Source organism: Arabidopsis lyrata (assembly GCF_000004255.2).
Source record: "Arabidopsis lyrata subsp. lyrata unplaced genomic scaffold ARALYscaffold_8, whole genome shotgun sequence".
Lineage (NCBI taxonomy): Eukaryota > Viridiplantae > Streptophyta > Magnoliopsida > Brassicales > Brassicaceae > Arabidopsis > Arabidopsis lyrata.
In genome coordinates, this window is record NW_003302548.1 from 16,447,525 (window position 1) to 16,460,932 (window position 13,408).

Consider the following 13,408-nt stretch of genomic DNA (forward strand, 5'->3'; position numbering starts at 1 on the left):
CATGCTTCTGTCTTTTTTCTTGTTTTGTTTTTGTAGTGCTTGTATTAGAAGTACGAGAGAAAACGTAATTCGCCAGGTCGCCTAAGTATCAAATTTATCAGTGTGGATCAAAACTTTGAATCGTTGTGGACTTGTAGTAATTGCATGGCAACTGTAGCCGATATATGTGCATGAGGACTTGAAATAACGTCTTAAAGATTGATCTACTAGGCTAACCACACAAAACGACCAAAAATGATTGAAATCAGACAATTAAATTATCAGTAATATTTCCAAGCAGACCAATTATTTCAAAGAATGAATGGTTACAAAATAAAATCATATTCTAATGGAAACTATGAATTAAGTTATACGTATCATATGCTCGATATAAAAATTTGGTATAGCTATTATCACATGCTATATGTGAGTTCAAGATTTTACCGATAGTTGCTAGCTCCTTAGAGCATCATTATAGGGGATGTTAGCTGAATCTTAGGTATTAAAGTTATTTAAATTAAATAGTTAATACCTTAATAAGCTACGGAACGTTTTTTAGCTAAGGAATTTAAATCACTTTAATACCTAAGAGGTGCCACGTGTCACGTTTTGATTGGGCGGATTTCACATATTCTACAGATACGCTTTCTAATTTCTTCGATAATAGAGCTCGAGTTCGTGATCGAGGTATGCATCAACAATTGAAGAATGATTTGGTCGAACATATATGGACAAAATACATAAGAAATTAAGTTTAAAATATTTGTGATTTATGTTATAAATTGTATCTCATGTATGTTTTAATTTTTCTAATTTGCAACAATTATTAAATTTTCTATAATTATAAATTTTATTTTTATATTAATATTTTTTTTTCTAAGAACCACATGTTAAAAGCCTACCATTAATCACACAAAAATCTTAACTCAAAAATACTATCTCTTAACAATCACTTTTACAAATAAATTATTTAAAGATTACTAAGATCTATCTCTAAGAAACTACCTGATGCTCTTAAAAAGAAATTGTTGGATCTTTTATATCAAATAAATCACGATTATTGAACTTTATGAATTGAAGCGACGTCTGAATAAGGGAAGAAACATGTAATTGTAATCTGTACCGTTCCATTTAAATAATTTAAATGTTGGATAAGAGTTTCTTTGAAATCCATGCATATCTTAAAATTGTCCCCACGAACCAGTGTCGACCACAACTTTTGATTTTAATACGTGTGAGTGAATGTTGGCTAGAAAGTATAACCCTAAAGTGGGCCAAAGTGTCTTTTATAAAATTGGTTTTGTTGAAAAGTTTGGTAAAATCAAGCTAAATATAAGATGACAATTGAGTTTATGCTTTTAAAAATTCACACTACTCACTAGCCCACTCATTGTGCGATGTGATATTAATCACAATAGTCAAATTTAACCCGAAAAGATTAAAAAAAACAAAAGATCTACGCGTTTTATAATTTCTTGTTGTTTTGGTAGTTTAATGGGCTTGTAAACATAAGCTTATAAGAGCATGATTAACAATGATATCTTAAAAATGATTCTTAGAAGTATTAAAGTTAAGAACTCTTAGTTTTGGGTCTTAGCTAAGCCACTTTTTTTAGTTTTGGGTCTTAGCTAAGCCACATTTCTTACTTAAGAACTCTTTAAGATACCCTTGTTAATGGTGGTCTAAGTACCATGTAAATATTTAGATGGTCTAAACTCGCATTAGTGTTCGATTGCTCCCTTGAGAACGTAAACCCATTTTAGCTAATAAACCTTTGAATCCATGTACCGGACTCGGCCGAGAGATGGATGGGTTAAATGTAACTACGATGCAACTTTCTCAAGTATTGATAGCATAACACATGCTGGTTGGTGCGTAGGAGATGAGAAAAGGTTCTCTAAGACCTTTAGCAGAGTCGTGTTCGAAGGCGAGTGCCCTAATCTACACCACAATTTGATGGGAAAAGAATCTAATGTAGGAACTGAACCATTATGTTATGATATAAAAGTTTGTTCCACAAGACTTGTAGCTAGCTATATGCTTAGAAAGAACTGCTAAAGATCGACGCTGACCGATTAGCCCGAATGGGAACTTCTAGTACTCCCTACTATTCTGAATCTTTGTATTTACCAATTTGGTTACCAGATTGGATTCATAGTGAATCTACACACCAATCATTAATATAAGCGAAGTTCACAAGTAATTAAAAAAGAAAAAAGAAAGATAATTAGTATAGTGGGCCTTTAGGCTTAAAAGATTCAGCCCATTAGTATATCATTAACAGTGAGCGAAAATTAGAAGACTGTGAAGCGAGAGAACCGTTAGACGACGGACACTTATCTGGAGAGCCATGAATCTAAGTGTGAACCGATGCATCACCGGTGGATTCTCCAGCTGCAGACTCACTCGCGGTGGTGGTGAGTTTTTCTTCTGATTTGGTTTTTAGTGTTACGAAAACTTAAAAGGATCAAGATGATAAACCGTTAGGGTAATAATAATCCTTTGGAATTTTGATTGAAGATGATGATGTATCGTTCGCATAGTTCTTAGTTGGTTGTATTAGTGAGGATTCTGATTGTGATCAGGAAATGAATAATCTCTTTGGAAAATTTTGAAATTGGGTCTCATAAGTCTCCTTGTCCTTATAACCACCATATCCACATGCTAGTTATCTTCTTCCTTGTTCTCTTATTGGGTCATTGGTGATTTTGATTTCTCTATGGACTACAGAGAAAAAATGGGTTCGTGCTGCCAAGAACTGTGAGCTGCAGAGAGAGACAAGTTTAGTGTCTGATGCTGTTTCTTTACATAGGAAAGAGAGCAAAAGTATGAAACTTGCGATGCTTGCTAGTGGTTTAGGAGGTAATGTTACTCTCTCCTCACTTCTGTCATTCTGTTTTATGGACATATTTTTTAGGGGGGAATTTTGTAGTTTCTTAATCTTCTATCATTCTACCGGAAAAGATGAGCAAAATCTAGTTTTTTCCCCCTTTTTACTTCTCTAATAGAAAGCACTATTAATGATGCTGAGTCTAAATTTATCTGATTATGAACACTTTCGACCTTTTCTTGGTTTTCCAGTGGCAAACTTGGTAACTTTTAGCTCAGCAAAGGCCGCAGACTTGAAGATGATTGTCTTGGTAAGGTTTAATCATAGATTTTGATCTTATTAGATTGTCTCTATACTTCTCTGATTTCTTGAGAATGTCTAAAGTTGTGTTTTTTTTTTCTCTGTGGACCTTATTCTCATGGGTTAGATCTCAATATTTTAGTTTGGAATTGCTTATGCTTTTCTGCCTTGAGATGCTTCTGCTTTCGACCATTATCTATTTGCTGTTTGTTTGTAAAATCAGATACTAATTTTCCCTTAAGACAGGATCAAGCCACTTCCATTTACATTTTGGCTGAAGGAAGCCTTGGAGATTCAGTCGGGAATTTCTTGTATTCAGCTAACCAACAGGCTAACGAAGCTGTTCAGGATCAGCTTTCAGCTCTCAGTGTAACAAGGTTTGTTTCTCGGGTTCTCTCTCAATACGCGCATTTCTGAGAGTTCGATCATCGAGTTCTCTGGCTCTCCTGCTAATTTATCCCTGTTGTAGTTTGGCAGTAATATTTGGGGCAGGCCTTGTGACAAGTTTGTCTCCATGTACACTAAGTGTTCTGCCTTTAACACTTGGTTATATTGGTATGATAACTTGCGTTTCTCACAAGTTATTTTAGAATCTTAGTTTGATGTTTTAATTATTGCCTCACCTGTCCTTAATAAGGCTGTAACATACTACAGGTGCATTTGGGTCTGGCAAAAGCAGAGGTCAGGTTAGTTACTCTCCAGATCAGATTTCTAGATAATAGCTGCCACCTTAGGAGTTGGTTGGATCATTGTCGTTGCGGAATGAAAAAATGTAAAAGAAGTTAAAGTTAGGTTCTTTTAAACAATTCAAACCTCCCTCAAAGGAACAGTAAACTCAGCCCCAGTCAAATGCATCATTCTTTTTATTCGCATTTATAGTAGTTTTTAGTGACCTTTCAGTTCTCCTTGCATTTAGGTTATTGGAGACACAGTTGCTTTCGCACTCGGATTAGCAACTACCTTAGCACTTCTTGGTATAGTAGCCTCTTTTGCCGGAAAAGCCTATGGACAAATAGGACAAGGGTTACCAGTAGCTGCATCCGGTCTGGCTATTGTAATGGGTTTGAATCTCCTTGAGGTAATTTTGTTACAATCAATTTCCTACTTATTTTTGCATCAATTGGAATGGCCATGTCTAACATAATGTATTTCCTCTCTTCGTACAGATAATCGAACTTCAGCTTCCATCTTTCTTTAACAACTTTGATCCTCGTGCTGCAGCAGCAAACTTCCCATCTAGTAATCCTTCTAAGACATTCCTTTGTGTGTGTTTTGGAGATCAAACTGTCTTTTACTTTTCTTTTGCAGTTTCTAACACTTTGTTAACAAAATATTTGTTAGGTGTGCAAGCGTATCTAGCCGGTCTCACATTCGCACTTGCTGCATCACCTTGTAGTACTCCAGTTCTAGCCACCCTTCTTGGCTACGTGGCTACTTCCAGGGTAATTCCCTTTTGTCTCCTTCCATTTGAAATTTTATCATCTCAATTATGAATATGAGAACTTTTCTACTCAGTTATCAAGTTTTAAGAAACAGTTTGAGTTTTAGCAAAACGCTGATATGGATAATGCAATGGTTGTGAAACACAGGATCCAGTAATTGGTGGAAGCTTACTGTTAACATATACAACAGGTTACGTTGCTCCACTCATCGTGGCTGCTTCTTTCGCCGGAGCTTTACAGGTATCATTCACTTCTTTATTCACCAAATAGTGAGCTGCAAAATTTCCTAGTTAAGGTTATAAAAAGTTTTGTGACGACTGATGAATTTGTAAAAATCTGCATATTTATTGTGACTTGATATTTTCTGCAGAGCTTACTTTCCTTGCGAAAGGTCTCTGCATGGATCAACCCCATAAGGTATTTTAGAGCCATCCTAAAGCAAAATGATTTTCATATTTTTGATTCACTAAATCTCTGTTCCATTATTTTCTATGTTTTGGTTCAGTGGTGCTCTTCTACTTGGAGGAGGTTTATATACTTTCTTGGATAGGCTTTTTCCTGCTGCTACCATGGTCATGTAAGTATTTGTACAAATAAAACTACATTACTCATTTCTGCCAAAAAAAACAAAAATGTTTGTAATGGTAAATAATTATTATGTAAAATTACAATCACTAGTCACTACTGTTTTACAGATAATCCTTCATTTGTAACCACACGAGTAACGTGATTTTTTCGCCCCAAAAGAATCATAACAATCATAAACACAAATTTTTGTTTTTCCTACTTCGCATTATTTTGAAAAAACCTCTTTAAGTGGTTCTAAAAAAGAGTCAAGTCAACTTTTGCGACTGTGCCGTCATTTTCTCCTTCACCGACACCTAAACAAAAACCCCAAAATTTACAAAGGAGTCCCTCCATTTACCATTTCATTATATTTAGCCAAAGATTCTAATCTTTGCAATCTCATCTCTTCGTTAAACTTCTTAATAAACGCTTCCACGCGGCGATTCAACTCCTCCTGTCCCGGCGACGGCTCGCGTTTCAACACCGTCTTCTCCTCCTCCTCCGCAGGGGTATTTATGTCATTTAAATTCTCGGACTTTGTCATCTTCTTTTTTTCTGGTGAGCTTTGCACGTGAGCTCTTTCTTGCCACGTGTCGGATTTAGTCAAGTGCTTAGTTAACGGCGTTGAACGTCCTTCCGTTATCTTCTTCCACGTCGTCTCCAGCGTGTCTTGTCTCCTCGGTGGCTTTGTTACTACTCCCAACGCCGTCTTTTTATTTCCACCTGCATTAACGGTGACAGCTCAGCTCCTCCCTAAAAATTTACGATTTTGCCCTCAACATATGTATATTCAAAATTTAAATATTTTACCTTCTGAATTAGATTTAAGAGATTTTTGCTGATGAAATCGCGGCGGTTTTCTCGTACTATGCTTAAGAATCGAAATCTCCGGCGAATCATTCTTTAGTTTTGGCATCTCCGTCTCCTGTTCCGGCGAATCGCTGCTCTGTTTTGACTTCTCCGCCTCCTGAACTTCTGGAAACTTCTGGGCATCCTCCACCGTTGAATTAATCGACACGTCATCGATTTTCTCAACAAATCCGGTATAATCAGAAACCACATGAACCACGTTTAAATAACCGGTATCGATATCAGAAGGTAAATGAACCGGTACCAAAACCGGAGTTATTACTTCAGAGATCTCAGAACCATCGACGGAAGACGATTTATGAGTGAGTTTAGAAGTAGCGACGATGCAGACGATGATACAGTTGATGACTAAGTAAAGATACGGTGGTTTTAAGAGGAAGACGGTGTTATCGTAAATAATCGGAAAGCAAGAGACCACGAAATGGGAAACGGGAGGAACGGTGAGAATCACCGCTGTTGCAATGGATAAAACGCCGGCGATTACGACGGTGGCCGTAGTTTTGAAGGAAGAGTTAGGGAGAAGAAGAGGCATTGAGAGAATTGGTTTGCTTTGGGAATTTCAAATTTGTGAGTTCGGTGGTGGTTCTTATCTACAAAAATTAAATAAAGAAAGATTGAGAAGTGTGTGTATTTATATAGAGAAATGGTGAATTTAAAAATGTGGTCCGTGTTTGTGTGGGCTTTTCTAATAGAATCAAAAGTGGGCCTATTTATTGAGGGGGCTTATCTGAGTGACACGTGGCAGTTTGGATTTGACACGTGGCAGTGAAGTTGGAAACTTATAATATAAGCTTGCCTAACATTTGCAACAAGATTTTTGACAATATAAGTACATATTTTATGCATTGTGTGTGATTAGAGAATTGTGAGATACGCGAATCTACCACCTACGTACCAAGTCGTACATTTGGTTTTTGTTTTTTTTCACTTCGCAACAACATTTTTGTCGATTGTCTTAAGTTTATTTATTTTTTTGAGGGGATAAAGTTTGAGTCTTAATTTTATGTATTTCTAGTATTAATTTGAGGATATGTAAAAAAAGAAATCTCAATTTTTGGTTTCTTATTGTAAAATTATATAATTTGAGAAAATTTATTGGTTTTTAGCAAAACAAATAAAAATAAAAGTAGTTACTGTTGAGCTAGGATTTTTAGGTTGTGTAGGCCGTTTTTCATTGACATTGTAAAATTAATAGTTGAAAGTCAGAGTGAGAATGCGAATTATGATGTATGTGAATAATGCTTTAGATAAGGACATGCAGATGTAACATAAAATAATTGAGATGGATGCATACGTATACATCGTTCTCAATTCTAAACGTTCAATTTTGTTTGCATATTAGTGTGCTTATATTAATAGTAGATTTGATTTGACAATTCAAACTCATGAAAGATATATATCGCATTACGGGTCAACAAGCACAACAAAATTCTACCGACCATTTTGGATTTTTGTTCGTGATACTGATTGATCTTCTTATGCATCATAAATATTGGCTATATCCTCTATATACTATAATAGAACTTAAACTTCAAACTTCTGCCCTAAGGTCGGTACAAGTCCGACATGGTATTTTTGGTTTAGTAATCAAATGAGCAAGGCTAAATTCCCACGTGGTGTTGTAGTTTATGTTTGTATTAGATCAAGGACGATAGACGTGTAAAAGAAAACAAAAAATAACATTAACAAATACAATGTTGTGTACAACAACTTAATGTGATGATGTAATTAACTAATTTGATCAAGCGAGGATTTGAAGAAATGGTATTTACATATTTACTTTATCATCACCGTTGATTAAAATTTTGCTTCTTATAGATTATACAGTTTACAATTACATCAATATTTGAACATATCATAAAGTAACGGATTGCTTGCATAACAACTCCTTTTAAAGCTTATCTAGAATTGAATTGGTTCACGAATTCTATCTAAATAAAACATCTAGTAACACAAAAGGTAAACAAAGGTTGGCGAGTGGGAGGGAGGTACACAAAATTGTGGTGGAGGAGGAGAATGAGCTTTAAGCCATTTGACCGAAAGCCCGACAATGCCAAACTCAACCCTTTTAAACGCTAAAACAGCCGTCCATAACAAGAAACAAGTTCAATATCAACACGTCGCCTTTATTGATCTTACCAATAAAGGTCGATTTATTTGTTTTCTTTCAAAGGCTTTTCGAAACCGTTTCTTTGTTTTGCTTAGTTCCAAAAAATTGTTATGTCACAAACTTTATACCCAAGTAAAGAATGTATAACTTATTTGATTTGGTTTAATTAACTAAAAAAATATTAACGAAAATTTAAAAACGACTACCAAAGAAAAGAAAACACAAATTAGCAGTAAGTGGAGGAGAACAATCCACGTTCTGTGGCGGTCACACCCATACATACTCACATTCACATGGATAAATCTCATTTTTCTTTGCACCCAAAAAAATACAAATCTCATTTTTCTTTCTTCTCAAGAATTACATCTATTAATTTTTCGTCAATCGAGTAAAATCATAAATCAAAGCCCTGCTACAACACAGGTCCATAGGGAAAAAAAATATGTTTAACAACTGTCCAGAGATGATTGTATATATATTCTTTTGGTTCTTCAAATTTGGAACAAAGATGAAAAGGCAAATTCGGAAAAAGTCTCTCTCTTGATCAATGTTTTGTGAACATTCCATCCATCAAGGAAGAGAAATCAAAGTCTTTGCCTGATTGTGAAGATGGTGTGGTGCTTGTTGGTTGTGCCGCGGATGATGACTGAGGTTTACCGGTTGAGTTTGGGGTCATACCGTTCACTTGATTAGCTTGTCCCATCGTGTAGAAACTGCATTAGTAGTAACAACCAAAAGATCATATGAGAGTTAGGTTAAGCGCTTTGATAATCTATTGCAAGATGTCAAAAAATGGACTTGACACAGTGGTGTTCATGACAACAAGAAAGCACTCTTTCACCAGACTGGACATATTAATACGAATGTTGGTTTAGTATCATATATTCAGACGAGACACACGGACGGAAGGAAAGGATACGGTTTAGCGTTTCAATGTTTTCAGAAAAAACAAAAAAGAGTTGCAGTTTTGTGTGCATACCTGGACGATGGGTATTGTAGCGTGTTCTCTTGCGGTTGTGCGGGTCTCATGTTCATGTTTGCGTTCATATTCATGTTCTAAAATTATGGCGATGTAACAGAGAGCAAGAATTAGTGAGAATTTTGCAAGAACTTGGTCAATGGAAATATTGATCTTGCTATAAAAAAGGAAAAGGGGAGATCTTACTTGCATAAGTTTCTGGAGATCAGCTTGACCACCTACGGGGTTAGTCATTCCGGGGATCTGGTACCCACCGGTGTTTGACCAATTTGCAGAAGCTACGTTAAGAGCATTAGCAATAGCTTGTTGATTCACGCCGTTTGGAGTGCCTCCAGCAGCTTTCGCTGCAGCCATGTAAAGGGCTTGCTGCTGAGCGAGCATAGCAACCTGTTGCTGATGCATGGCAAAAGGCGATACTATATTCGTCTGTAAAAAATAGAACACACATAGTTATATCACTTGAATCTGGTCTGGTGTTCCAAATGTCCAGTGTTGAAGAAATCATAGTAAGTGATAATAAAACACAAATCATATCGTTCGCTATATTTGTAATTTTAAGTTAAATAACGATACAGAAAGGAAACTTGGAAAGCTGAATATAATTGACTAATAATTTACCTTCTCAAACAGGCTCATGATATCACCTTTCACATCTTTTGGTGCTTGTTGGGTTGTTAAATTAGGTGTGTCTTTAAACAAATCCTCAATCCCAGTAGCTGGAGCTGGAGGAGAACTGCTCTCAGCAGGCTTCGCTGTGACAATTTTCTCTGCCGTTTGACCACTTCCAGCAGCTACAATTGTAGGATCAGAAATTAATATATTACTCCAAAGCATTTTCAAGAGAAGAACAATTAACATAAAGTTAACAAGGATAGGAAAACTGTGCCACGATGTTAAATTATGCACATGCTAGATAGATACATACACTGAAAGCCAGCCCATGAATTATCATCGGCAGGAGTTGCCTCATCGGCAGGAGTTGCCTCATCCATTGATAGCATGTTAAAGAGATCAGTAGCAAAATCCACCTTTGGAGGATCTGATGCTGGTGCAACATTTACTGCTTGTTTCTCCGTCTCCACTGGAGCGGCTGCAGACTCCATTTTCTGCTGTGGCTTTATAACCTGTTATTTTTTAGCATCATGTATCAGAAAACCCGGGGTTTGGATACTGTAAGAAAGAGACGTTGAAAGATTATGAGGCCCTAAAAACACAGTGAGTTAAATAATGATCTGACAGCTACAGCATATGCATTGACAAAAATAATGATCTCATAGCTGCTATCCTAAGATTATTAAATAAGATCAAGGAATACGGATTCTTAATAATGATGAGTAACTAAATGTAAGGCTGTTTAGTTATACAGATCTTCTGAGAAGTATTTTTGGTACCTGACTGGGTCCTTGGGGAGGCACGGGAAGACTTATCCTTGTTGCACCAACATTATTTCTTGTTCTAGATACTGGAATAGTTTTCCTCTCCTCAAACAAATTTACAGGACTACTACTGTGCCCATGCTCATATCCAGGCCCGCTTCTCTCCACAGATTTCCGTCGTTCCTGCTCGACTCTAGGGGGTGATCTACCCTTTTCCCCTCTAGAAACCCATCTCTTCTCTTCATACCTAGAAAAGTCATATATCACAAGAATGATTTCAGCGTCCATATGAATAGCAAGATAGACAGTTCAATGAGGTGGAACTAACTGAAAAGTTTGTACAATGAAAAAGAGAGATACATACTTTGCACGTATGAAATTCTCAATTCCAACTCTATCATAGTTTGGGGGTAGCTCTGCTTCCCAGTAACTATTTGCTTTCTCATTTCCCATAGCTGCATGCATATAAAAGATTATATACCTTACATGGGGTAACCAACTCCTGGATCAGTCATAGAGCACTAAGTTTGAAAGACACTTACACTGTATAAATGCAACCTGCTCGGGGAGCCATGTGTCCAGAGTGGCAGATCGAACCTGCACTCATCAGCCCACTCAGATTTTTTGGTAGAAGAAAAAAGTAGCTTATGCTTCTAAAGTTAACATCTACTCGACAAGAAGGACCCAGCTCATACAAAAATCAGAGGGAAAAACCGAATTATGTACTTTTTGTACAGAAATGCTTGAAGTTCGTGTGTAAACACTGGATAGATGACAATTTTTTCTAGTTAAGGAAATGGTGGCACAAGGAGGTGGGGAGATTTAATGCATTCATGTCAGACTTTTCAGCTCTTGTGATGGAAAATATAAAATGAAATTGCAAATATAGAAACCGAGCAGAAAACCAAATTGAAAATTTGTACAGAGAATTTGAGCCAAATGGAATGAGTTATTAATCGAATTAATATCTGAGCTTTCGTATACAAATGCAGTATCACGAAAACAAATGTAGAAAGGAAACTGAGAGACAACCTTTGATATGTGTACCCCAAGACTCCTGTGAATCCCAGAACATTGCATGCAGATAAAGATACCTAAATTAACACTAGCCCATCTTGGACCTCTGCAAGGCAAATGGAATATATAAATGAACCAGCATAATAATGCTGATAATTCACATCTGGTAGAAAACCATACTTTGTTTTACAGTCAGCACATTCCCTGTTCTCTGGATGTTTAAGAAGCCCTTCAAGAATCTGCAAATAAGTAACACCAAAATCAAGTGAATACTCAAGCAATAGACTCTATAAACGAAAAAATTATCTTTGCAGCCACAGGTAGGAGATAAGTTTCTGTAAATGAACACCGAAGTTCTCGAAGACTTGACATACATCATTTCTATAAAACATGTATGCATCACCAACCCACAAAAGCTGTCCCAACTACAACCAATAGTTTCAAACACGGGAGATAACTCAAAGCCTACCAAGCACAAATGAAAATCCCTAGGGGACGCTAAGCTCCTTGGATCCCTTTGTTCCATTGTTTCCAAAAATCAAGCAATTGAAAACGAATTTCAATAGGAAAACACTAGAATTCAACATTCAATGAGCCGGGGTTGAATAGAACAATCATCATAAATTCAAAAACCCGATCGTGATCTGTTGTTGTTCTTAGACAACAAATCGAAATAGATAAACCGATTTTCATTGCTGATGAATAATATTCTAGCTCAATCGATCGAAAAGCGAAGGATCGACGATACAAAACCTCTCCTAACTACAGGAAGTCGAAGAAAATGAAGAACGATAGCTGCTAAAACACAGATCCAATCGAATTGAGATCGATCATAGATTCCCAAATCCACAAAGCTCGGAGAAAAAAAAAAAAAACAAAAAATCAGAGATTCGAGACCTTTCTATGGCGGGCATTAAGCTCCTTGGAGACGTTGGCTTTCTCGTTCATGGCGGGTAGATAAAATCGAAGAAGGAGAATCGGAGAAGAATCGGCAAAAGAGGAAGAAGAAGAGCTGAAGAAAAATGATCTACGGAGACGACGAGGTCAAAACAGTCTTTTCCGCCTTCAGCGCTCTTCAATATCTCTCTCTTCTTCTTCCTCTTGAAAAAGAAAAATCCTTTTGGTTTTTGTCCTTTGAGAACGAGCGACCAAGAGAGAGAGATGGGTCAATACTCTTTGGACCGTTCAGATTATGGTACTGGTTTACTAATTCGGTTTGATTTTCAATTTGGTTCGGTTTAAATTCATTTCGGTTTAATTGTAAATAATTCGGTGACTGGGTAATTACACTTATAAACACACGAATATTTGTGAAGTGTAATCATATAAAAGTGGTTAATTAGTTTTAATGTAAATTACTACTACTTTGGTTTTGATTTATCGAAAATAAGGTCGGTTTACATGGCGGTTAAGTGTTTTTTTGATTGGTCATATATAAGATTTAGAGTGTTGCGGGTGGGAAATAAATCACATGGCCATCTCACCTGTTATGGAGTTGTTGTTGTATTGATTCCAATTTCTTTGTTTATTTATGTGATATTTATGGGACGCGACATATTTTATTTGCTAAGATTTTATCTGATGTGATGAGTCAACGAATGTTCCAACCAAAACAAATTTTATTTCAAAAAAAATATAGTATATTATTATCTTTTGGCTTCTTAAATTTCAAAATGATATTTTGTTGTCAATGCGAAACTAATCCTAACATTAGACAAACTCTAAATTTAATGGGTATTAGGTAATGTACTATGATATGTTGTGTGTGAATAAACCTAATTAAAAAATTTATAGTCTAATAAAGAAGTGGTCTATCGCGAGCTCTAAACCTCAGTTATCGGTTTGGTCTTAGTAACACTTCACTTATCTGTACATGTGGAATCTCATCGAGAGTTATCACAACTCTTAACCCGAGGCCTTCTAAGGTTTCTAACTCCA

General features: G+C 36.3%; 3 protein-coding genes across 3 annotated transcripts; 1 reads left to right on the plus strand and 2 right to left on the minus strand.

The window, feature by feature from the left end:
* Window positions 1-2,281: 2,281 nt before the first annotated feature.
* Window positions 2,282-5,250, plus strand: LOC9302111 (cytochrome c-type biogenesis ccda-like chloroplastic protein). The gene is made up of 12 exons (XM_021015029.1): window positions 2,282-2,396; window positions 2,710-2,841; window positions 3,061-3,119; window positions 3,356-3,486; window positions 3,579-3,664; window positions 3,764-3,795; window positions 4,026-4,187; window positions 4,276-4,348; window positions 4,451-4,551; window positions 4,699-4,791; window positions 4,922-4,968; window positions 5,057-5,250. The coding sequence occupies exons 1-12, from the start codon at window positions 2,330-2,332 to the stop codon at window positions 5,130-5,132; spliced, it is 1,059 nt and encodes a 352-aa protein (XP_020870688.1). The 5' UTR covers window positions 2,282-2,329; the 3' UTR covers window positions 5,133-5,250.
* Window positions 5,239-6,661, minus strand: LOC9300401. The gene is made up of 2 exons (XM_021015041.1): window positions 5,929-6,661; window positions 5,239-5,841 (listed from the first exon to the last, which is right to left on the minus strand). The coding sequence occupies exons 1-2, from the start codon at window positions 6,518-6,520 to the stop codon at window positions 5,453-5,455; spliced, it is 981 nt and encodes a 326-aa protein (XP_020870700.1). The 5' UTR covers window positions 6,521-6,661; the 3' UTR covers window positions 5,239-5,452.
* Window positions 6,662-8,425: 1,764 nt separating this feature from the next.
* LOC9302112 (probable ADP-ribosylation factor GTPase-activating protein AGD5) lies at window positions 8,426-12,632 on the minus strand. Its single transcript, XM_021014983.1, has 11 exons — window positions 12,368-12,632; window positions 11,651-11,709; window positions 11,486-11,576; window positions 10,996-11,050; window positions 10,818-10,908; window positions 10,469-10,700; window positions 10,003-10,201; window positions 9,696-9,868; window positions 9,264-9,503; window positions 9,078-9,154; window positions 8,426-8,811 (listed from the first exon to the last, which is right to left on the minus strand). The coding sequence occupies exons 1-11, from the start codon at window positions 12,416-12,418 to the stop codon at window positions 8,643-8,645; spliced, it is 1,437 nt and encodes a 478-aa protein (XP_020870642.1). The 5' UTR covers window positions 12,419-12,632; the 3' UTR covers window positions 8,426-8,642.
* Between the last annotated feature and the right edge of the window lie 776 nt (window positions 12,633-13,408).